The sequence below is a fragment of the Felis catus genome, chromosome F1, assembly GCF_018350175.1.
Source record: "Felis catus isolate Fca126 chromosome F1, F.catus_Fca126_mat1.0, whole genome shotgun sequence".
NCBI lineage: Eukaryota > Metazoa > Chordata > Mammalia > Carnivora > Felidae > Felis > Felis catus.
The window spans coordinates 25202284-25228785 of NC_058384.1; the positions used below are offsets into that span (position 1 = coordinate 25202284).

Genomic DNA, 26502 nt, shown 5'->3' on the forward strand with positions numbered 1-26502 from the left:
TGGTACCTTCATATTGACCTGACAGTCTTTGAAGGAAAGTTGACCAAAACTTTTTTTTTATCTTTTTTAGGAAAATAGCAATGGTGATCCATGAGGTTTCCAGTAGGATTTGGAATAAACTAAAAACACTGGATTGTACCCATGCTAGTGAAGACAGTTTTGAAACATTTCATTTTGATTAAGTTCATTAGAAAAAGAACTACAGTTTTCAAGAGATTCTGAATGACAAAAACCACAAAAATTTTATCCTACTGGAAAGTTAAATTTCAGATTTTAAAAGTTATCTGATAAACCAAACTTTCTTAGTCATTTTAGCTAAACCATAAAGGTCAAAGTTTTCTCAAAATAAAGATGGCTAGCAACAACAGCTGTTAAGAGTCCTGTCTGAAGAAAAGGCCAATGAATGTTTTGAGCAACAGTGGCTTGCTAACAGTTTGAATGACATTTTGTCTATTCAATGACACCTCTGGATATGGAAAATAGTGGCATAAAAACAAATTGTTGCTTTATGGTATCAATCTTCAAATCATACAATTATATAGTAATTGTATACAATTTTTGCCAAAGACCAAAAAAGGGAAGGGTGTGAAATAAATTCTAGTTTCCTCCTAATTAGAGCATGATTATCATTAACATCTGAAAAGATCAGAACTGCACACATCCAAAAAGACATTACTAATTCTATAAAACTTAAAAATAACATTTACCATAGATAAACCTCCAGTTCAAAGAAAAATTGATTATTAAAATTCTATCAGTGATTCAGTCATAAATGGTTCAGTTGCTGAATTATGCTAGCTCTTACTAATCACTGCAATAACACTTAACAAGAGAACTTTACTTTCAGAATTCAGTGCATTTAACCAAGAAAAAAAGGTTTACTGCCTGTGCTAAAAACAGCTGTCTACTGTATTAGTGACTGAAGTTTCTGATTTTGATAGAAGATGTAAAGTGGGGAAAGGGAAAGACATTCTACTTTTTTAATTTTTTAAATTCAGAATCCTAGCATTAGTACTTTAACTCTCAAGTTACTCACATTTATGTCTCTTTCGTGTATTTCATCTACAATTACATGACTGATTCCTCGAATGCCTGCTTCTAATTTTCTTAGGAGCACACCTGGAAAAGGAAATGAGAGCAACACCTGGAGTTAAGTTTCTATGTTGATTACAGCAGGGAAGTATAAAAAGTGAAAAGAAACAAACTTCTAGACAATCACTATGCTTTAGTTAATATAACCCCACCATCATTTTAAGAATGACACAGCAACCTGAATACTTAAGTTACTAAAAAGGTTAACAGTGTACTCTGAAACATATTTGTTTGACGAAGAGTATTAAAAGATGCAACTCTACCAACCTAAGCTACAACAAGAGGGTAACTTCACGCTCTCCATTTTGGAAAAAAGTGCCAGAAGTTCTATTTAAACTGGAATTCTAAGACTGGCTCCTGAGTTCTCATTTCTAGCCACTCTGCACCGTACCAAGTTTTCTTCATAAACGACACAATATAAACCCCCAGCGAAAGGCCACAATAAAACCCATTACTGACCGACAGTACAAAACATTATGCTGGCATGAGGGCGGGGAAGGACGGACTCAAATCGAACACTGTAGCCACAGCTTTTCCCAGGCTCTTCTCCTCTCTCATATGCAACTCGCTCAGCCACGGAGACTGCACTTATTCTCCTGGGCTGAGATAAGAAAAAAAGAAAGTCATTCAAAAGCTAAAAAAACTACAGTTACACTTATTAGGGTGACTTATGTAGTAAATCTGTCCCACTGCCAGATCACTGCCAGCTCAACAATCAACACAATTAATAGTAATGAGCTTTTCAGCAAACTCCAAAGTTTATTATGATAAATCATAACAAAAACAATTACCATTTAATTCTGTGGCAAGACTCTTAAAAATGCCGTTTTTCATTCTGTATATAAAGGAATCCTCAGGTTTTTATAGAAAATAAAATTTCTCCACCACTGGGCTAAATGCTTAATGATATTCAGAGTAATTTTCCAGCAAGGAAGGGGGTAGGCACACAGTGGGAGATGGTTCCTGTAACTTCGCATCAAAGCGAGGGCACATGTTTAAAAAATTATTTAACTGAGCTGTATAGCTTTTAGAAGGTAAATACGCTCCTTCTTTGCCATATGTACTATGACCATCTTTCATTTGATCATTTTATTAACTCATAAAGTAGTCTTTGAATATTTGTATCAGGAGCCATAGACAGTGCTAGAGATAGAAAACTGAATGAAATCACGCCTGTTCATGGCTTACATGGCGAGGAAAACTGGAGTGTATATTACTATTTCCAGCAATAAATATGCTAAACCCAGGGGGAATGCCATAGGCTAATGTTTTAAGCGTTGGACCTTAATTTTTCTGAAAACAACATCTCCTGAAGTATTCCATATTCTTGTAGGCACACAATATTTACATGGTGGATACTATGGCTATTATGATATCCTGGAGGTACATGCAGATTTATAAAGACTGAATGCTTCGAAGTTGACTTGAATTTGATTTTGTCAAAAAATTCTTGATGGTAGGGTTATAAAGTACAAGTTCCTTGCTTGGGAAAACTTTTTCTGAGTTTCATGTTTAAATATCAGTATGTTATCCCAGGTTATGACAGTACTATTTAAGAAATCAGAGAATAACAATCTTAAAAAGAAAAGAATCCGTAACAAAAATTCAATGACTTCACTAAAATTATCAATATCCTTTGAATACAAAAAAATGATTTATGATTTTTCTATCCTTAATTTAAGAGTCTCTTAGGTAATGGGGCTAATAACCAATATAGGTAAGTATGCAATCACCTAGTTCATATTTATCCTGTCCACATAGGTATTAAAAGATGCCTTCTTGAACACATGGTGTTGAATTTTCCTGAGCTTATACTCTGCTTTATGTACCTTGATTTGCTGACCTATGCTAGTTTTTACTGACCACTACTGACCTGTACTCTGCACCTCACTAACTGTGAACAAGCATCACATGAAGAACTGAGCTCTGTATTTATCCTTCAAGAGAAGAGTTCTACTATATACTTATATCAGGAAATGTGAAAATGATATTCCACTAATAAGCACAAAATACAATGTTTTCCAGGACCTTTCAAGAAGTTTGCTGCATTCTACAAACAGGTAAATTCCAGACACTGCTATTATCTTCTTGCTCTATTTTTGTCTCTTCTGAAGGTCTCAACATTTCTACTAACTAGGTGACTTTAGAAGAACTTCAAATCTATTAGGATATTTGACTCTTTGGAGGTATATTCATAGGTTACTGGATACTTGAGGGTTGATTTTTATCTCCCTGGTGCCACTTTCAGGTCTATCATCTTTGTAGTTTCCAGCCTTCTAAAATGACTACAGACAGGAGATGGCATATTCCTTAATTAGTACCTATTGTAGTTCTTAACTCTATGGCCCCCAAACACAACTGTCTTAAGAGACTCAAGAAAGCCATGAATGAAAAAGGTTATAAATTAACATTAGAGGTGCTAAAACAACCATCTTCAGAAGCACTATGGGCCACATTTTCTTGAATATGCACAGAAAACACCAGTATCAAGAGGACTATTCATCAAAACAGCAGAGAGACAAATGACCCTGTAATCTTCTTCCCTTAATTTTTGTATCCTTCTCTGACCTCTCAGCTTCCAGTTTCCTCAACAGTCTTCACTTTAAAACAAAAAAAAATCTATTTAAAATACATCTTGAAGAAAGAAAGATTTTATTCATAAATGAGTTGATGGAATTTTTCCTAAGAGTATGATAAAGTGCATAAAAGTTTATTAAAACAAAGGAAACATTAGGACATCATACAAATTTTTAAGCTTTTAAAGACTTATTACAGGGGCGCCTGGGTGGCTTACTCGGTTAGGCGTCTGACTTCGGCTCAGGTCATGATCTCGCGGTCCGTGAGTTCGAGCCCCGTGTCGGGATCTGTGCTGACCGCTCAGAGCCTGGAGCCTGTTTCAGATTCTATGTCTCCCTCTCTCTCTGACCCTCCCCCATTCATGCTCTGTCTCTCTCTGTCTCAAAAATAAATAAATGTTTAAAAAAAAAAAAAAAGACTCATTACAGGAAAAAGGCATCAGAGACTGATTTTGGGACAAGCACTAGGACAAAAAGATTCAATGTAACAGTTCAGTCACTTGTTCAAAATTAGAACACAAGCTACATTCCCAACTGCTGTAAAATTTAAAACATAAGTTAAGTGACCACCTGTTATGAACATTCCATCCAGAGAAGATGAAATAATTCTCTGAAGTATCTTTCAACTTCATGATTCTATCACTTTATCAAAGAAAACAAGAGGACTAATAGAGAAATGAAAGCTGTTTTCATATGCAAAGAAGTAAAACATTTGACACACCCTTCCATCCTTGTAGCTCACTGCTTACATTTGTTATAGTCTATCTATGGAAACCTGTGCATTTTACAGATCAAGCCATTGGAAATGTCCACAAATTATTTGGGAAGGGACACATGCCAGTAAGCAAGTTATACGAAGTTGAAGACTGTAACACAAAAGCCAATTTTGTCTAGAACACATAAAGCCATTTTTGGCTGCATCAACTTGGCTTTGACATTTATTGGATGGCTAGTGCGAACACACCTTCTTACTTAAGAAGCAGTTTTATTCTACTCATGACATGTGAACCACTTTCTGAGTGAGAACACAGGTTTTCAGTTCATCTGCTGAATTCTGCATTTCTTCCTAGATGACTATTTTTGAGATTAAAAGTGGAGAGTGGTAGTAAGGAGGGTGGGCAGAGGATAGCTTAAGACTCCTAACAATACACCTCCTACAAGATAGGTAAACATTAAGAGCAAGGATATTTTACTGATCACAGTACTTGGGGTTAGAACTTTCACTGTAAGGCAAAGGATTCACAGCCAGTGTTGGGAGTGGGAGGGGTAATCAAAGAACATTTTGAGAAAAAGAAGAAAGCTAAGGATCCTTTCCTAGAAAAAAATGCAGACTTACCATATCTCTTAAGCCTAAGATAGCATTGATTTTTAATGCAACATTCATTCCTTCAGTGATTCTTTTTTAGGCTAAAAAACCCAACTGTCATATCAAACACAGAAACCAATTAAAAGATATACCTCAATTTCAGAAATTTTTTAAAAATATGATTTGTACATATGCACATAAACGCACAGGCACAAACATGTTTTGCTATTTCAAGGTTCACAACTCCTTCCCAAATATCAACTGTGTGTCCCAGGTTATGAATCCCTAAGTCAAGGTCTGAGCCAGCCTGAGAGGTGGTATCTAGTTTATTGCAATGCTCTCCTTCTAAGTGCCAGAAGTACTGGGTTAGAGCTGATGAGAACTGCTTTAACCTGAGAAGATTTGGAAGAGCTAATCAGCTCTTCCCTATTGCTAACAAGGTAATACAATGTCGTAGTTAAAAGGAAGAATCCTGAAGGCAAGTCGGTTGGTTTTGAATCCTAGTTCCACCATATCCTGTGTTAATAACTTGAGCAATTTATTTAGTATCTTTTTGTACCTTAATTTACTGAAGGAGAAATATTAAACAAAATAATAGGTACATCTTACAGTCATAATAAACTTTAAAGGAGTTAAAAAAAATACCAACTGTTTAAAACAGAACCTGGCAGAGAGTAACCATTCCATTAGCGTCAACCATTACCTGTTCTGTTAGCTTGCCTACTCTTGCTCTCAGTATTAAGGTGGTAAGATGGAGAGGACCAAGATTTGCACGTGAACTTAAGGAGAAAGTACTCTCAGTCCTGTCTGATTCTAGGCCAAAAGACTCCCCCTAGCCAGGACAAAAAGAATCACTCATATGGCTCAGTTCAGCCCATCAGTGTAAGAAATTAGAACAAGACTTAAATGCCTATTTTTTTCTTTTTTAAAGGGTCCAATGTTCTACCAATTTCAGTACCTTATGTGGCTACAAAGGGGAGTTAATCAAAGAATTAGAAATAGCCTGGCCGCTACGTTTTTCCTACTCTCAAACTCGATCAACACCAGACACATACCTTCTAAGTTGGCTTACTACTTACCTGAGTTACTACAATATTACACTCTGCTGCTCGGTCATTCTGGATGAAGTCATCTAGAATAAACTGTGGAACCTGTGTAGTTTTACCACATCCAGTAGCGCCTCGGATAATGATAACTGAATTTTGACTAATTGCTTCCAGGATTTCACTTTCAAATTTCTTCACAGGCAGCAACTCTCTCTCCTGTAAGATCTGTTTTATAAAAGTTACATATCAGTCAAATTTCTACCAACATATACATTAGAAGCAACTGTCTTAATCCTAAAAAAATTTCCCATCTCTATAAAAACCCTCCTTTCCACTAGCTCCATACTCAAAATACATTTTTGGGAGAGCGCGCCTGGGTGCTCAGGCCGTTGAGCGTCCGACTCTTGATTCTGGCCTCAGGTCATGGTATTGCGCTCCACTTCAGGCGCCAAGCTGAGCAGAGCCTGTTTAAGTTTCTCTCTTTCTCCCTTGTCCCCTCTTCCCCACTTGTGCACTCTCTCTAAACAAAATAAATTTTAAAAACCACATTTTTTTCCATAAAACAATATACATATTTATATCATTAACAGAACTATCTCTTTTCACTAAGTTTCTGAAGAATCTATCTGTGGCCTTGTCCACACCCTTATTTTCCTCCTTTCTCCCTGAACATTCAATACATATCCCCTTTCTTGTAAGGTGTTAATGTTGTTTTACTCAGGAAATAGTTAAAAATGCCAAAAAAAAAAAAAAAAAAAGGAGGGGGTATTAGCCTAATGTCTTCATTTACATTAGAATCCCAGGCTCTTGGGGCACCTGGGTGGCTCAGTCAGTTAAATGTCAGACTTTGGCTGTCATGATCTTGCTTCTCAGGCTGTGCTGATAGCTCAGACCCTGGAGCCCGCTTCGGTTTTCTGTGTCTCCCCCTCTCTCTTGACCCTCCCCTGCTCACGCGTGGTCTCTCTCTCTCTCTCAAAAATAAACAAACATTAAAAAAAAAACAAAAAAACAAACAAAAAAAAAACAACCCCAGGCCCTTAACTCAAAACTATCCTCAGAGGTAACTACAATTACTGGTTTCATAAATACCTTTGATCTATATTCCTAGAAGGGCAAAATGTATCATCCACTGGTTTGTTTGTTTTTTTTTTTTGTCTTTTTTACCCTACCTATAAAGTTCTGAAGCTCTGGGTACCATATGTCTAAAAACTTCAATGACTTACTGCTTGCAAATCATGATCCTGTTCCAGCTGGTACATTAACTCATTCTTGAGGTCCATGCTAATTTGTTCTGGAGTAGCCTGTAAAATGGGAAGGCAACAATCAAACAAAAGTACATAACTTATATTTAAATTGAAAAGTTTTTATAATCTGGATATCTTAATGAAATGTATTCAAAAGCTTAGATAAGAGTCTGAGCTCAAAAACAATGTTGCACTCACATAAGCCAGGGGCCCCTCATCAATGTTGCTACTAGTCCAAGGATTCCAGTTGGATTGTGGAGGTGACCAAGGAACCACACCAATTTGGTTTTGTCGCTGAGATGGCTCAAAGTGAGCCAATTTGCCAAGGTTAAGTACAACAGGCAGAAAAGGATCCTCAGGCTATTAAAAAACAAGAAAAACAAAAAAGGCAATACCAGTTAGTTGTCTGACTAGAGATGTTCAATACAAAGGTGTATTAAGTAACTGTATGCTTACTGGGGGCACGATCTCAAGATTTAGCTCCTGAATGACGTTTTGCAGCTGATGCTCTAAATCTTGTGAGAGGTTAACTTTGTAAGGCTCCACCTACCGAAAAAGGAAAGCCATGAAAATTATGTAATATACATATGAATAAAAATTATGTCACATATGAGCACTACTCAAAACTACTATAGCAGTGTTAAGAGCATATAGTTAACTAGGTCTACAATATTCATAAAACAAACAACAGGTCAATTCCCTGTCATGAAAAAATGACTTTAATGATTATTTACTCATTGCCCACTCTGAACACAGCATCACGCCAGACAGAGGATTAGAAGGGCCATTTCCATTTCTTGAGGTAAGATTCCTAAAACTATGAATTAAACTTCTTTAGCCAAATACAAATCAAAAGCTAAACTGAATCTTAAGAGTATCTCTCTGTACTACTAAGTCTAAAGACTCACAGTCTCTCCTTCTTTCTTCTTTGTAAGTCCAGAGTAAGCTTCAATTACTCCGAGATGGTAGAGTTGTCTGACAAGTGACAGGGCACAGGACTGTGCTGCCAGTTTTTTATTTGATCCATGTTCACGTGCGAAAATCCCTATAATTTAAGGTCAGGATTACCAAAGACAATAGGATAAGTCATCTGAGTAAAGAAAAATCTCATCATAAGCCCCATCAACTAAGGGGCTTAGGTACAAAAGTACCCCCCCCCCCCAAATAGAGTAGGTTGTAAATTCTTTTTCATTCTAACTGCTAACCAACAGCAATTGCATTAACAGCGTATCAATTATCTTGATTACAGGCTGATACAAAGACACAGACAAATCATCATTATGAAAGGAATTAACGTATTTCAACAAAGTTGTCACTATACCATCTGGCATTAAAACAGAGAAAGAAAACATAGTTTAACTTTTGAAAAACAGAATAAGGAATAAAAATGGGTCGAAAGTGGTCACTGATTCCAGGAATCGCTCGCTGATAGTCTATAAAGAATAAGATAATAAATAGTTTAGGCTTGGCAGGCCATATCGTGTCTGTCATAGCCACTCAACTCTGCCTTGAAAGCACGAAAGCATCCACAGACACTAGAGTATGACAAACTATGGGCCCAAGAACTAAAAATGGCTTATCTGTTTTTAGAAGAGTTATAAAAATAACAACAGGTGATAGATGTGACCTGCAAAGCTTAAAATATTTATGATCTGGCCTTTTACAAAAGCTTGCTAGCCCCTGACATAAACAAACGAGTGTTGCTATGTTCCAATAAAATTTTGTTTATAAAACAGGTAGTGAACTTATATTTGGCCGGAGGCCTGCAGTTTGCTGTTCCTGGCACCAGAATGAAGCCAGCAGCTACTCAAATTCTTCAAGAAAATGGCACAAATTAGACTGCCTTTATCCTCATCCCTTAGTATCTCATCCACTCAAAGTCTAACTTATTTTTAAAGTCTAGGATAACAAAATTCAACATCATCTCTTGATGATTTGAAGATCTGATTTTATGAGAAGTCTTTCATATACTATAAATCATTGATGTTAGTTCCAGAATTCTCAAGCTGGATAGAATCTTAGGCTGTTCTCTCAATTTGCAGATAAGTAAATGGAGTCCCAGCAACATTAGGGACAAAACCAGGTACACAGGACTAGTTCCTTCCTTTCAAGTATAATAACACTGCCTGCTTTAAACTTATGGTCTTAGAATAGAGAATACATGATCAGATCTTTGTCTTTTTACTTCCTTTATGAATAACCCCAACCTCTTTGTGTTTATTCTGGGTAACTTTCTCACCTCTTCTTGACTCTATGACTCTGAAATGCTACACATCCACCTTTGGCTTCAAATGCTATCATTTAACTTACTTTCTAAATTTCACTTTGCTAGTTTTACCTGAACAAACTGGGAAACATTCTCATGTTCATGTAGAAAGATATTAAAAAAAGTTTTAAAGCTCTCTAACACTGGTAAACTCCTAAATTGCCTACCTACCATCTCTTCTTACCCTTTGAAATATACTAACATGATCTCTTTTTCACATGCAAACTGGGAAACTGAGCCCTCTAATTCATAGAATTACTAATATTCTAAAATACCCCAGATGCTACCTTTCAATTAATACTCTTTCAGTTAATATAGCTTCACATATATGTGGCTGAAGACTGTTACTCCACTATGGAAGACTCAGAATATCACAAGAACAGTAATACTTACTTCTGCCCAGCTGCTTGATATAAATGGTCATTTCTGCAATAAAGCTCCTGTAACAACATATACAAACAAGGTTAGGAATTTCACTGTTAGAAATGACTAAATCCAGGACTCCCAAATCAGGCAGGCTTTCCAACTGCTTAGGCAAGTCACAGCAAAAAACCACTGTAAACACTTATTTCTGTTCAATCCTAGAATAAATCAAGTGTATGTAAACTTCAAATAATGTACAACATGGCACAAGACAACCATAATCAAAGTTGACAAGCCAACTGTTCACAAAAAAGAAAATGTTAAGGTTTAGATGATGTTTACTTACTCCAAAGGTTGCAGTCTGAATAGCTAGAACACATTCAATGAAAAGGAATTTTCCATTTAGCCTGGGGCAAAGAAATAGGCCCCAAATTCTTGAAATTATAATTGTGATTATTTTAAGATCGCTTTGCATGGGCCACCCACTAATGACTTCAATCTGTTAAGATAAGCTAAATATATGCATGCATTGCACACATACACGTGAACATACAAACACTATGCATGCATCTGTGGCTCCTGAGGCAGGGGTCTGGTATATGCCTGCAGTTGGAAGCAGCCCTTGATAACAAAAAACTTATATCACACTTATTTATTAAATCAGAGAACAAGATATTTTTTTTGGAAGTTAGAGCTAAAACCACTAGCAGATTCTAGGGAATGAATTTAGGTTTCAATAAAGCAAAAACTGTCCTTTGAAAACTGTATGCTATCTGATCCTTCCACTGCTCAGGTACATTCTAGCCTTGACTCTGTGCTTTGAATAAAAGGTTAGGTAAGGCTTAAGAAAAAAATAAATGTTAGACTCCTTCCTATACCTCTTGTGAACTGACCTTCAGGCACAGCGGCTTCAGGGGTCAAAGGCCACTGGCTTTCAGGGGAACAACATCCACCCTTTCATTAATGACACCGATGCCAGTATGTTTCTCAGCCAGGCTTAAAGTCAGCACTCAATCTCATTCTCCTCCACCTAGGGGGAACAGCGACACCAGAAATCAGTTTACAATAGTTTTCCATGTGATTGCTTAGTTCAGCCTAAGCAGCAGCACATGTGTGTTATGAACACAGACCTCTGGTGTTGCTGTCTGTTATGCCTTTAAATAAAGGACATAAGGAGATGCTGTCCTAGCTCCCCCAACGGTCTTTTGCCTCCCTCATTGTCATATCCTGAATTCTTCAATTCTTTGAATCAGGAGTCATACTGGTATCAAACATGTTTTACAACAAGCTTGGTTTATCTGTTCTTAAAGTCACCAAGTGATACTAATAAGCTCAATCAGTTCAGAAGGACAACATATTAAAGAAAAATCAATAAATGGATCCTTCCTTTATAACCTCCAAGGGTTTTAGAAAGTCTGATGTCAGAATTAAGTATTTTGAGAATTCAGGATTGAACAAACAGTAGGAAGCAGGGGGAACCATGCTCTGAACATCATTTTGATCATAGTGTCAAAATTTTATTTTGGTAATCATTATTTTAGGATTACTAGATGTAATGAAGGGAGAACACTCTGATTTTCAAGGAAAATACTTTTAATGCATTTTGAGTAATTTATTTCACATAAAGGACAGCAAATTAAATCATCCAGAAGGTATCCATAGCCTTCTTTACCTTCCAATAAAAATACAGTGCCCCCAGAAGAGTCTAATCCATATGAGCCTTCCTGGGAGTAATAATTACTACACCCTGGAATGCTCTCAGGAAGAACAGCAAGCAGGCTGAGAAACATACTGTCAACTGTTACAATGACCTCCCTTTATGTTCAGTTTTATAAACTTAACAGGATAAAAGTAGGCTAATTTAACTCACGTACAAAGACTGAAGCTATCCTTCAGCTTTACAATAAGCCTTTACACACTTCAACAGGACTCAAGAGCTAGCAACTTTCAAAGCTAAAGGGAAATTTGGATCTAGACGCATGCAGTTCACCCGAGACTTTGACACGTGAGTGTCTAACTTGATCCATTAAATAATCCTTACTACTACCTTTAACAATACCACAGCAACAGTAAATAAACTCACCACCTTGAGCTAATTGTTAAGCCAAACACAGACAAACCACCACTTGTGGCTATGATTTTTGCCTCTCACAGATACAAAGGAGAACCTCAAAAGTCTAGCAACACAGATTTTTGCAGAACTTCTAAAAATCACACACCTAAGTGAAAATCCTAGTAAACTACTAATTACAAATCAAGGACAATTTTTCTTGCGCAACTTTTCACAATTCACTTCTAATCCACAAACTGAATCAGAGAACATGTACAAAAATAGAACGATGAATATACAAAACAACCTAACTTACTATAGAAGGAAAAGACTGAAACAAGCAAACCTGTTGTGATCAGGACCCACTTGGGTGTACTTATATTCTCCTTGGATCTTTTCTTTTTGGAAATACTGGTTCAGGCGAGCCTTAGCATTTTCCAATGTCCAGTTTCCATGAAGCCCAGCATTTAAATCCACTTCTTCTGACTCTAAAGTCTGTTGAATCAATGATAATTAAATTTGGCTCCATTAATTTTAGTTTAGTTATGCATATTTAAGGTAAAGAAATTTAGGGGTGCCTGAATGGCTCAGTTAAGCATCTGACTCTTGATATCAGCTCAGGTCATGAGTTCATGGTTCATGGGTTTGAGCCTGTATCAGGCTCTGCACTGACAGTGCAGAGTCTCCTTGGGATTCTCTCTCTGGCCCTCCCCCACTCCACTCTCTTAAACATTAAAAATTATAACAGTATCTTCTTTGTGCCATCCTTTATAATGCAAAAATGGTTTTTAAAGTTTCTAATCCTAGTCAAAATTGAACCAGAATTAGTTTTTACTGCATCTGGTGGTCCTATTGTATAAACAAGCCATTAGCTAAACGTACTCTATTTAAACTGTTCCCAAGAAACACTGACGAATTTTTTTGTTGGTTTTAACACTTCAAATACATTAAGTGGAAAAATAAGCTGTCCTATTAAGACATTTTTACTCTGATTGCTCGTGAAATGAGGTTTACTGCGGTACCTACATTTCCTGTAAAGCAGATGAGGACACACTCTACCACCTGAAAAATACTGTTATTTCACAGGCGATCCTAGTGACCAGAGTTAACGGGTAGATTGGGTTTATATTGTCTTGTGTGAACAAGTAGTCTCAAACAACAACTTAAAAGAATCACCAAATTATTAAACTGAATTATCTTGAAACTTGCAGTGAATCAAGCACTAAGTCACAATCCTGGATATGTGACAAAAGATGACAGCCTTACCGCTTGTACTTCTTGTTCTTCCTTTCTTGAATAATAGTCTTTCAAGTTGGCTCCTCGATCCCATGTGGGCCCAGGAGGACCATAGCCAGAGGCCCCAACTCCAGAATTATTTTCTATTAAGGAAAGAAATTTAGTGTTCTCTTAATGAATCAAACTGTAGGAAGATCCTAAAACATTACAAAAGAATATTCTTAGAGCTTGGCATTCTGTAATTAGAAAGCCAAAGTTTCAATTATTTGGAAATGGGCCCCAAATCTTCATGACTTAAAAAGTGTTTCATGATTGGAGTATAGGTCTAAATTGATAATCTCAAGGCTTGTATGTAGAGGGGGGCTCCTGGCAATGATCATAAGTTACTGACAATCTAGCACACATTTTCAAGTTGATTAAACTTGATACCTGATTAAATTTGTTAAAACTGCTTCTTTGCTAACTATGACCTTGAGAGAAAACTGTTAGCACTAGTGACGGGGATTAGGAGAAGCTGAAAAGGTGTAAGAAAGTGATGAATCTTGGTAGGAAAGCAGAGAAAGATAGTTAATAGAGAAAGATAGTGAATATTGCCTATTAGCTCTACAAAAATTATGACATCCTTTTAAAAAAATTTACTCCTCACAACAATCTTCTTACAAAGTAAATACTACTGTTATTCTCATTTCATAAATGTTGGATCTGAGACTTAAGCAGCTTGACCAAGATCCTAGTAAATCTTTCCTATACTGGGCAGACCAATAAAAGCTTTGATAATAATATACACAATTCAGCAACACTTTGGATCCATAAAGTAAACAAGTCTACAATATATCTGGGAGGAATTAGTCAGAAACAAGAAAGGGCAACAGGGGTGTCTGGGTGGCTCAGTGGGTTAGGCATCCAACTCTTGGTTTCAGCTCGGGTCATGATCTCACAGCTTCATGAGTTCAAGCCCCGCATCAGGCTCTGTGATGGTGGTGTGGAGCCTGCTTGGATTCTCTCTCTCTCCCTCTCTCTGCCCCTTGCCCACTCACACTCTCTCTCTCTAAAAAATTAAACTTGGAACAGATAAATAAAATAAAATATGAAAATAAAAATAAAAAAGAAAGGGCAATAAACAAGACCCTTTAATCAAATGTTCTAGCCTGTGCGAAATCTAGCCAGAGATAAAAATTAGAAGCTGGAGCTCCTGGGAGGCTCAGTCGGTTGAGCATCCAACTCTTGATTTTGGCTCAGGTCATGAGCTCACGGTCTCATGGTGAGTTCTGAGCCCCGCACTGGGCTCTGCACTGAAGAGTGTGGGGCCAGACTGGCATTCTTGCTCTCCCTCTCTCTCTGCCCTGCCCTCACTCTCTCAGATGCATGCTCTCAAAATAATTACAACTTTAAGAAAAAATCTGTAAAAGCTAACAACAGCTAAGGAATCAGGCTATACCATGTTTAATAAGAGAAATCACTGGTGGTATTTGTAAACTTATGAAGCCCCTGCATTCTCTCAACATTATGAGTTTACTATCGTAATTTCTTTCTATCCAAATGAGAAAGAGATGATAACGAAGCAGGATCATGTCTATCTTATCCACTGTCATACATGCACTTTCAAGTCCCTTACCTGCCTTAAGAGCCAAATGAGGAGGAAGAGGTCCTCCCATGGTTGCTGGTAAACTTTCTCCCGCATTTGCCGTGGCATCAGGTGTATCAGTAAGTGGAGGTGGGGGAGGTGCTACCTGCAAGAGGAAGAGACAAGGTGGTGTTAGTAATTTCACCCTCACAGGGACTAGTAAATTCTTTCACATAAAGGAAGTCCACATGTCACCCCTTCGTATCTCCATAATATTAGTATCTTTGTTTTCAATGATTAAAAAACTATTATGTTCTCACTTGAGGCAGAAAAAAGGGTAGTAAAAATTATTCATTAATTCTCCAGCTGGAGATTTTATATGTAAACAAATAACAGTTTTTCCCAAAAAAGTCCAATTAGTTTATGGTATATAGTTAATCTTTTTCCACTCAGTAGTTTTATAAATACATTCCACATTCAAGAAGCATCTGTCAGGACCCTTTCTATGTAGTTCTGGGTACTGAGGAAAAAATGAACGAGAGAGACAGCTGTCCTGTATTTACAGAGCTATATTCAAATAGCTGTATTATATTTCTACATTCTTACAAAGCTAAACAACACATAATAGGTCAAGGACAATACAATACTGCCAAGAAAAATTATCAGAAAATAAAAGGGACACTATGCGAGACCACTATTTAAATGAAGTGAACTAGGAAAGTCATACTCCTAAGTGACTTGAAGAGAGAGATGAAACCGAGGAGACAACCAAGAGTATGGGTAGAAAAGACTTCCAGTTGTCTTATATACATTGTATATAAAATGTAAAATATTTTACATACATCTTTTACTTCTTTAAATATTAATCTACATGAATTTTAATGACTTACTACTCCAATAGATGGAAGTAGTACGCATAACTTAGGCAATACCACGTTGATGAACATTTAGCTTGTAGCTGATCTTAAATTATAGAACAACACTGCCACAGACTCTTTGTACTTTGGCTTCTTTCAGGAAAGATTCACTTAAGTGAAATGCCTGGAGAGTGCCTAGGTGGCTCAGTCAGTTAAACCTCAACTTCAGCTCAAGTCATGATCTCATGGCTCGTGAGTTCAAGCCCCACATTGGGCTCTGTGCTGACAGCTCAGAGCCTGGAGCCTGCTTTGGATTCTGTATCAGTGTCTCTCTGCCCCTCCCTTGCTAATATAAATAAACATTTAAAATAAAAAAAAGTGAAATTCCTGGGTTAAAAGGCATCAACACCTGGGGTGCCTGGCTGGCTCAGCTGGTGGAGTGTAGACTCTTGATCTCAGGGTTGTGGGTTCAAGCCCCATGTGGGTGTAGGGATTACTTAAAAATAAATTTTTTTTAATCTAAAAGGCATCAACATTTTAAAAAGCACCACGGTGCATTACAGAAAAATTGCAATTCTATATGTGCATCAGCACTATATATATATACGACAATCTATTTCTCTATGTCTTCAATTCTGGAAATTGTAGCAAGTGTTTTATACCTGTACCAATATTAGCTCAGTTTTTTTGTTATAACAGCCTATTATTTTAATTTACATTTCCTTTGCCTATTATTCTATCTGGATATCCATTGTTCTCATTAATTTCTAAGAATTTAACATTTCAGTGCTATTAATTTCTTGTCATACAAGTTGCAAGTAAGTTTTACTGTCCTTTTCCTTTTTTAATTTTGTTACTACTGCTTACTGTCCAAAAAGGTTATTTTGTTTTTGTTTCTTGATCAAATCTAGTTTCTTCTTGTGCTAGCCTCCATACGATGGCCTCTCCTGTCCAAAACCTGTTCTACATTATTTTATGTATATTTTAATTTAGAAATAGTATTATGTAAATATAATTACTGTAATCTTACAATAGTTAAAAGTCTTCATTAATATGTGGTAGGATCAGCTGGTATACTTTCAAATTCTTCTTGGCTATTTTTCAGCAATTATTTTTCCTAATTAACTTAAAAAAATTTTTTTTTAATGTTTATTTATTCTTGAGAGAGAGGAGACAGAATGTGCACAGGGGAAGGGCAGAGAGAGAGGGAGAGAGAGAATCTGAAGCAGTCTCCAGGCTGAGCTGTCAGCACACAGCCCAACATGGGGCTCAAACCCACGAACCGCGAGATCATGACCTGAACCAAAGTCGGACGCTCAACCAACTGAGCCACCCAGGCGCACCCCTAATTAACTCTTTAAATCTAATTCATCAAAGAATGTTAAATTTATACAATTTACTCAAGAAGAATGGCCTTCCTAACAAGGAACTGATTGACATGATAATGCAACCTCCCACCCAAAAACACGGTATGGCTCTCTATTTCATCAAGTCTTCTATCTGTTAAGACAATTCTCCATGAATATCTGTGGCTCTCCAAGTCTTATTTAAACATCTTTTCAAGGAGGTTTGAATAGCAAATAATAACCTTGGAAGGCAGAGGTAAGATCTTACTCCAGGGTAGGGAGCAGATTTATTTCCTAATGAGGATAGTAAAAAAGACAGGGTTGCAGTTTTGCCAGCAGCTCCTTTTTTTTTTTTTAAGACCGACAGTTTCTTAAAGTCCAAGTACCTCAAGTGTAATACCAATTAACTGTGCCCTCAGGATCTACCTGGACCTGCTCCATATTGTCCCCAAAAGATTTAAGGACATGGGGGGGGGGGGCAATACAAACATGAAGCTCATGCTGCCTGCTATCCCATGAGTAGTAAACATCCTTTGTCTCTAATTCAGAAGTCCTGTGTCTTCTGCCATTAGGCTGAATCATTAGATTGCAAGTATGGTAAAATCTCTTTAAGACTTAACACTATCCTTCAGTAAAAATCTGTCACATTGAGAGTAATGGCAGTGGTAGTGGACACATTGGGTCTTGTCTTAACTTTACAACTATCTGCAAAGAAGAACTGGTTTTGAGTTTTCCCCCCTAATCCACTGGGAGTAAAATTTTTGTAAATACAATGAAAATGAACTGCTAGAAATATAAATCAGACATACAAAATACAAGCCCAAGTTCTCTATTATAGTCAACAAATGTAAAACTGCTGTCACTCTATTAGCATTTCTAATTGTGCACTCCTTATTATTTTATTTTTTTATTTTTAAAAAAAAAATTTTTTTTTCAACGTTTATTTATTTTTGGGACAGAGAGAGACAGAGCATGAACGGGGGAGGGGCAGAGAGAGAGGGAGACACAGAATCGGAAACAGGCTCCAGGCTCTGAGCCATCAGCCCAGAGCCTGACGTGGGGCTCGAACTCACGGGCCGCGAGATCGTGACCTGGCTGAAGTCGGACGCTCAACCGACTGCGCCACCCAGGCGCCCCTGTGCACTCCTTTTTATACTTACCACCTTAACAAACATTTTGAGCAGCGTGCTCCATGTTTTTATACCTGTTTTTAGTATTTACTATTATTTTTACTATTGTTTAAAGATCTTACTTATTTTTAATTGTTTTAGCATTTATTCATTTTTGAGAGACAGAGGACTATGAGTGGGGGAGGGGCAGAGAGTAGGATAAAGAGACTCTGAAAGCAGGCTCCAGGCTCTGAGCTGTCAGCACTCACGACCCGTAAGATCATGACCTGAGCCAGAGTCAGATGCTTAACCGACCTGAGCCACCCAGATGCCCCTAAAGATTTTATTTTTAAGTAATCTCTACACCATCGTGGGGCTCAAACTCACAATCCTGAGATTAAGAGTTGCATGCTTCACTGTCTGAGCCAGCCAGCTACCCCTACTATTATTTTTAGAGGACACTTTCCAACATGCCAAGAAGTATTTTTCTACTTCATTTCCTTAGTACTTTATTTGTAATAAGCATTTTATCAAATGCTTTTTTTATTTCAAAATTTTTTTTAACGTTTATTTATTTTTGAGACAGAGAGAGACAGAGCATGAACGGGGGAGGGTCAGAGAGAGAGGGAGACCCAGAATCCGAAACAGGCTCCAGGCTCTGAGCTATCAGCACAGAGCCCAACGCGGGGCTTGAACTCATGAACCGCGAGATCATGACCTGAGCCAAAGTCGGACGCTTAACCGACTGAGCCACCCAGGCGCCCCTCAAATGTTTTTTAAACCTCCACTAACTCAACCACTGAGTAGTTAGCATTTTTCTCTCAAAAAACTCAATGTGATGTAGCTAGAAAGTTCGACTACAGGGTGTTGCTTCAGATGTACTGGAGGTGTCATGTAAGATATGGTATGTACACCATACCACTTTTCTAAAATATGAAAAGTGTGAATCCTCAAACCCACCTAAGCACATGGTTTTTTGATAAAGGAATATGAATCTATAGTATTTACTATTGTCTAAATTAACCTTGGGATGGATTATTTATCTTTTGAAAGGGTTATTTAAAATTTTTACTCATCACTTTTACTTCTAATTCTATAAAATTTCTGATTTTATCTTTATTAATTTCTTCTTACTCTAAGTGTGTTCTATTTTCCTGAGCTGAAAATCACTAGTTTACTCATTTAAAAAAAAAAAACTATTTCTTATGCAATAATACAAGCATTTGATGTTTCTTTGAGTAAATGACAATTCCTCTGGCCTTCCAGAGTTCTGACACTGTTAAACAGCCTGTAATTTTCAATTTTCATTTAAAACCAAGTGTTTAAATTTCCTAGTGTTTAGGATTGTTTTGGTCCCTTTGCTACTTTCTCACATTACCATTTTAGTTTTGCGAATATACACATAAGCATTTTTAATAGTAAGTGGGGATTGGTATGTTGTGAACTGTTTGTATTTTCTGCTTTCTTAAAGTTTATTTTGATATTAATACTGTTACTCCCATTTTATTTTGTACTTCATTTGCCTAGTATAGCTTTACTCTGGTCTTTCAATCTTTCTAATTGGAAGACTTCTTTATTTTATAAAGATAGCACATAGTTTGAGGCACAGTGTTCTTCCAAGGTTAGGGCTGTGAAGGCACAGTACAGTTTATTCTAGGGACAGCTCTAACAGCCAAGTTCCAGGAAAAGAAAAACAGTGGGCAACACTGGTGCTGATTTGTCTTTCTTTCCACCACCTTGCCCACTTCATGTCCAAAATGCTGTTCTACCTCATTCTGTATCTATGTAAATTTAAAAGAAAAATCTCTTCCTCAAGACTTGAGGTGTTTGGGTGGGATAACTTCCTGTTTTGCAGTGACGAAGAGTGTTACAAATGGAATGCTTCTATCTCCCCAAAATTAGTATTTTGAAATTTAACCTCCAATGTGATATTAGGAAGCAGGCCCTTTGGAAGGTGATTAGGTCTTAGGGGAGGGGCCCACATGAAAGAGATTGGTGCCTTATTGAAAAGGAGAGAGCTCTCTTGCTTTTTCTGCCACGTGAGGATATAGTGAGAGGAGAGCCTCACCAGACACTGAATCAGACAGAACCTAAGACTTACACTTCCCAACTTTCAGAAGTGTGAGAAATATGTTCCTGTTGTTTATAAGCCACCCAATCTATGGTACTTTGTTAGAGCTGCCTGAACCGAATAGGAAGGATTTTCTTTAAATCTTTAAATTTCTTGATCAATGAAGATGAAGGTAGAGGGAAAGAGGGTATTAACCACCTGTCTCCACACTTTGTGGAGTGGCCCTGGCCAGCTCAGTCTGTGACAGTTTTGAGTCTCCTATGGAGGATGACCAGTGTCTCCTTGTTAAAAGTACACATCCTGTTCACTACTTTCAAGATCAAGAGACATATGTGACCTGCCTAACACAGAGAAACAGACACAGAGAATTAGGCAAAATGAGACAGAAGAACATGTCACAAATGAAAGAACAAACCACAGCAAAAGACCTAAGCAGAACAGGTATAAGTAACATGCCTGATAGAGATTTTACAGTAATGATCATAAAGATACTCTCTGGACTTGAGAGAAGAGTTGAGGACATCAGTGAGACCCTTAAGAAAGAGCCTGAAAACATAAAATAGAACCAGAGATGAAGATGGAATAAATGGCAGGCTGGAAGTAGAGGAAAAAATTAAGTAGAAAATGGAGGAATGGAAAGTAATCAAGCTAAACAAATGAGAGAAAAAAAGAATTATGCAAAATGAGAACAGACTCAGGGAACTCAGTGATTCCATCACGCACAATAACATACATAGTACAGGGATCCCAGAAGAAGAGTGAGAAAGGAGGGTAGGAAATTTATTTGAAGAAATAATAGCTACAAACTTCCCTAATCTGGGGAAGGAAACAGATATCTAGACCCAGGAGACACAGAGATCCCCAACAAAAATCAACCAAAGGAAGTCCACACCAAGACATAACCATCAAAATGGCAAAAAGTAGAGATAAAGGAAAAAAAAAAATTAAAAGCAACAAGAGAAAAGAAGACAGGTACATATACAAAAGAAAACCCATGAGGCTATTAGTGGATTTTCCAGCAGAATTTTTGGCAGTTTGAAGGGACTGGCATGATATATTCAAAGTGCTGAAAGGGAAAAACTTACAGCCAAGAATATTCTACCAAGGAAGCCTATCATTTGGAACAGAAGGACAGATAAAGAGCTCCTCAGACAAATAAAAACTAAAGGAGTTCAAGATGACTAAGCCAACCCTACAAGAAATATCAAAGAGAACTGTTAAGATTGGAAAGGAAAAGACCGTTAAGTATGAAAAGTAGGAAACACAGAACCAGTAAAAATAAGTATTTCTATAAAAAGTCAGTCAAGGGATTCACAAAATAAAAGGATGTAAAATAGGACACTATATACATAAAATGTGGGGGTTGGAGAAGCGTAAAGAATGGGTTTTTAACTTGTTTTCGTAGTTTTTCTTTCTCTCTTTCATGGTTTGCTGGGTTACTTCTGTGATATACTTGGATTGTTTTCTCTTTATTCTTTGCACATCTGTTAGTAGTTTTAATTTGTGGTTGCCATTAGATTGTATATGATACCTTCCACATATATCAGTCTGTATTAAGTTGATGGGTTGCTGCTTGGGATTCTCTCTCTCCCTCTCTCTCTCTCTCTCCCCCCACCTCAAAAAAATAAACTAACTGAACAAAAAACTTCTGGGGGTGCCTCCATGGCTCAGTCAGTCAAGAAATCTGACTTCACCTCAGGTCATGATCTCACGGCTTGTGAGTTTTGACCCCTGCATTGGGCTTGGCACTGACAGTGCAGAGCCTGCCTGGGATCTCTCCCTCTCTCTCGGCCCCTCCCCACCTTGCGGGCATACACTCTCTCAATATAAATAAATAAACTAAAAAAAACAAAAACGAAAACAACTTTTAACAAATTAAAAATTAAGTAAATAAATAAAAACAAAAAGCTTCTGCACAGCAAAGGAAACAAACAAACTACAAGACAACCAAGGGAATGCGAGAAGATATTTGCAAATGACATACCCAATAAAGGTTAGTATCCAAAATATATAAAGAACTGCTATAACTCAACACCCAAAAAATAAATAACCCAATTAAAAAATGGGTAGAAGACATGAACACACATTTCTCTAAAGACATCCAGAGGGCCAACAGACATATGAAAACATGCTCAACGTCACTCATCATCAAGGAAATACAAATCAAAACCATATCACCTTGGACCTATCAGAATGGCTAAAATCAAAAACACAAGAAACAACAAGTGTTGTTGAGGATGTGGAGAAAAAGGAACCCTCCTGCACTTGTTTGTAGGAATGCAAACTGGCGTAGCCACTGTGGAAGACCTGCATGGAGGTTCCTCAAAAAATTAAAAATATCAACTAGTGATCCAGTAATTGTACAAGGTATTTACCCAAAGAATTCGAGAACACTAATTTGAGAGAATATATGCACCTTCTGTTTACCACAGGATTATTTACAATAGCCAAATTATGGTAGCAGCCCAAATGTGCATTAGGATTCTCTCTCCCCCACCCACACCCCTCTCCCCTGCTCGTGCTTTCTCTAAACAAAAAAAACAAACCCTGACAGATCTCACATTCCAAGACCCACAAGATGGTAGCAACCTGTAAAATGCCTCTTAAAGGGCTTGTGTGCTTGGACTCACTTGCCCCAAGGCTCAACTCAGAAGTAGCCAATTGCACTGAGTTAAAGTGAAAGGAGGCAAGGCACTTGCTTGTATTAAAACCTTGGCCAGAGGGGCAGGTATCGAATTTAACACACACATCTAGAAATCTGTACCCAGGAATGGAGACCAGTGGGTGCTGTCTTTGCATGCTTCAGAGCACCAGTACCTCCCAGAAAAGAACCTTTACACGTGCCTGGTGCCTTAATTTTTGTTGCTGCTGCACAGGGGATGCCTCTTGATCACCTGGCTCTGGAGGCCAGGGAAGCTTGTGTTCCTGGTCACATACAACTGTAATAATGAGCACTACCCAGAAAGGAGCTCAAAAACCTGTCTGTGGCCCCAAATTTCATGACTGCTGCCAGAGAACACCTTGACTTTGCCTGACTCACTCAGGTGCCGTGTGCAGCTTATGCTCCTGGGTCTCACAAGTCTGTAACCCATAGAAAAAGTTCTAATTTTTTTTGAGTAGAGTTGACACACAATGTTGTATTAGTTTCAGGTATACAACATAATGACTAGATAAGCTTGCTGGAGACAATTCTTGAATAGCTACTGCACCCATAGCACAAAAAGAGGCAACAGACCCAGGAGCTGAGTCTGTCTGTAAATGAGGCCTACTAGCTAATCATGACTGTGGCCCAAGGAAGAGGCTTCTAATGAAAGAAGCATCTCTTTCATTAGAAATGAAAGGGGCTGAATGGGGCGCCTGGGTGGTGCAGTCGGTTAAGCGTCCGACTTCAGCCAGGTCACGATCTCGCGGTCCGTGAGTTCGAGCCCCGCGTCAGGCTCTGGGCTGATGGCTCAGAGCCTGGAGCCTGTTTCCGATTCTGTGTCTCCCTCTCTCTCTGCCCCTCCCCCGTTCATGCTCTGTCTCTCTCTGTCCCAAAAATAAATAAAAAACATTGAAAAAAAAATTAAAAAAAAAAAGAAATGAAAGGGGCTGACTGTAATCCTTTCCAGAGACTTCTGAGAGAAGGTGCTATCTTTATGTTCTTCTGTTGTGTTCTAGAATGCCAGTGTCTACTGAAGGGAAGCTTTACATTGAGCACTTTTTGCAGCTAACACCCAGGGATGCCTTCTGATTGCCCTGCTCTGGTGACCAGAGGAGCTTTGCATTCTTGGGGTCCCCTAGGAGGGTGTCAATCAGAGCAGCGGTTCTGGGCAGGTCACAATCCTCAAGGCACTGTACAGACAGTGGACTGAGGCACACCCCAGTCTTTCTGTGAAAGTCACTTTGCTTGTCTTGAAGCTCCAGACAGAGGGGCAGGCTTCAGGTTGGGCACTCACTGGCTATGGAGCTGCTCTGAAGGAATGTATGCTATGGAAGCCATCTTCGTGCTCTCCCTCTCCTTGCTTCAGCTTGCTGGTATCTCCCAGAAAGGAGACTATACACTTGACTGAAGCCCCCAAATTTGCAAATGCAGCCCAGGGAACACCTCCAGATTATCTGGCCCTGGTGGTCAGCAGGGCTTATGCTTTTTGGCACCTCAGAACTATACATATCTGCATTACTTTTAGAAGCTGCTGCCCGAGGGTCTGGCTTCTAGTCTGCGAATCTAGGTGCTGAGATCCTACCCTCTGGACACTGAGAGGTCTCAGCATATCCTCAACTACTAGGAGCTATTAAAAATATAACAGGCTGCTTGGTCAAGCACAGAGGTTTGAGAAACAACCAAGAGCTGGGGCAGGGCTGAATGAAAAATTTCATCTCCTACACAAGGCCACTCCTTCAAGACTTGGGAGAAGTTGTTTCATCTACTGTATAGGAACCGACATAGTGAGGCAAAATGAAGAAACAGTAATACCTGTCAAGAGAACAAGATGAAACCTTAATGAAATGGAACTATGTAATTTACCTGATAAAGTCTTTAAAATAATGGTTATTAAGACACTCTTCAAACTAGGAAGAGGAATGAACACAAAACTTCAACTAAGAGATGGAAAATGAAAGTACGAATTAGGTAAGTCACAGAACTAAGAAATACAATAACTGAACTGAAAAATACAGGAGAGGTGTTTAACAGCAGACCAGATGAAAAAGAAGAATCAGTGAACTCAAAACCAAGGCAGTGGAATTCACCCAATGAGAGCAGCAAAAAGGAAAAAAAAAGTGAAAAAATGTAAAGATAGCCTAAGGGACTTCAGGAAAACATGAAATGGACGAAGAGCTGTATCATTGGGCTTCAAGGAGAGAGAGAGAAAGGGGCAGAAATCTTATTTGAAAAAATAATGGTTGAAAATGTTCCTAACCTGGAGAAAGACAAAGATATATTCAAAGTGCTGGGAAAAAAAAAAAAAAATTCCAACCAAAAATACACTACCTGCCAAAGTCATCATTCAGAATTAAAGGAGAGAGAAATTGTTTCCCAGGAAAACAAAAGTTTGAAGCGTTCATGACCACTAAACCGGCCTTACAAGAAATGTTATAGGGACTTCTTTAAGCTGTAAAGAAAGGGCACTTATTGGTAACAAGAACAAATTATGAAAGAATAAATATCTTTTATACATAAAGCCAGTATGACGGTTAATGACAAAAGTAGTAAAAATAACTATGATTACAATTGGTTAAATGATACACAAAATAAAGAGATATAAAATGTTATCATCAAAAATATGAAATGTGCAGGGCGCCTGGGTGGCTCAGTCAGTTGAGTTTCAACTTCAGCTCAGGTCATAATCTCACAGTTCGTGGGTTCGAGGCCCACATTGGGCTGTGCTGACAGCTCAGAGCCTGGAGCCTGCTTCAGATTCTGTCTCCCTCTCTCTCTGCCCCTCCCCCACTCACACTCTGTCCTGTCTCTCAAAAATGAATAAACACAAAAAATTTTTTTTAAAAATCAAAAATGTGGTGAAGGGAGTAAAAATGTTGAGCTTTAGAACTTAAATTACTGACTTAAGACAGATTGTAGATATGTGTTGTTACATGTAAGCATAAAAGTAATCAAAGCAAAAATGTGAAATAGAGGATAAAGAGAAAGGAACAGGAGCATACCATTAAAGAAAATCTTCAAACCACAAAGAGAGTAAGAGAAGGAACAGATAGAAACTAGAGAAACAGCCAGAAAACAATTAACAGAATGGCAATAAACACACACCTATCCATAATTACTTTCAATGTAAATGGACTAAATTCTCCAATCAAAAAAGAGTGGCTGAATGGATAAAAGAGCACGAACCATTTATAGTTGTCTACAAGAGATACAATATTTTGTGTTATGTTATTTTTATTCAATTTTTGACTAGGCAAGGAACTTTATTTTTTGTCAGCTAGTCTGTCTCAGCGTGGCCTGTAATGGTCAAAGTGTTCACTGCCAAGGATGCCTAAACTTTAGGGTTGTTAAAATGAATGACTGTTCATTGGTTTGTGAACATATTCACTTCTTCAATAACAGAGATGTTGTTTACCCCTAACTTCTTTAAGGAGTACTGAAGTATTTTTATCATCTACTGGAGACGTTCTATGAACCACTTTCTTTCGATAAGCAGTTCCTTTCCCACTAATGTGCACTTGTGCTTGCAGTCTGGCGAGTTTCTCCTGATTCATGACAGCTTCTTTCATCTTGCTGGAGCAGAAATGGGACCACGGCGGGGGGACTAGGGTTGGTGCTCAGAGGGTCTCCAGGGAACAAGCTGAGATTAGGGGCACACACGGGGGAGAAGCAAGATGGCAGCTAGAGGGAGGTCAGAAGTGATCCAAGAGATACACTTTAGATGTAAGTACACAC

The 26502-nt window shown here is 38.0% G+C and overlaps 1 protein-coding gene across 2 annotated transcripts in view; it reads right to left on the reverse strand.

Moving 5' to 3' along the window:
- Positions 1 to 26502, reverse strand: part of DHX9 (DExH-box helicase 9) — a 51159-nt gene that overhangs the window by 15887 nt on the left and 8770 nt on the right. The window contains exons 4-14 of one of the 2 annotated variants that reach the window (XM_019821747.3): positions 14795 to 14909; positions 13210 to 13322; positions 12290 to 12438; positions 9924 to 9970; positions 8173 to 8309; positions 7721 to 7810; positions 7463 to 7624; positions 7244 to 7321; positions 6054 to 6245; positions 1552 to 1693; positions 1037 to 1119 (exon numbers count right to left, since the gene is read on the reverse strand). In XM_019821747.3, coding sequence (XP_019677306.1) covers positions 1037 to 1119; positions 1552 to 1693; positions 6054 to 6245; positions 7244 to 7321; positions 7463 to 7624; positions 7721 to 7810; positions 8173 to 8309; positions 9924 to 9970; positions 12290 to 12438; positions 13210 to 13322; positions 14795 to 14909 — 1308 coding nt within the window. Of the gene's footprint in view, positions 1 to 1036; positions 1120 to 1551; positions 1694 to 6053; positions 6246 to 7243; positions 7322 to 7462; positions 7625 to 7720; positions 7811 to 8172; positions 8310 to 9923; positions 9971 to 10786; positions 10924 to 12289; positions 12439 to 13209; positions 13323 to 14794; positions 14910 to 26502 lie in introns of those variants that run through there. The other variant, XM_011290994.4, reaches the window with a different exon arrangement.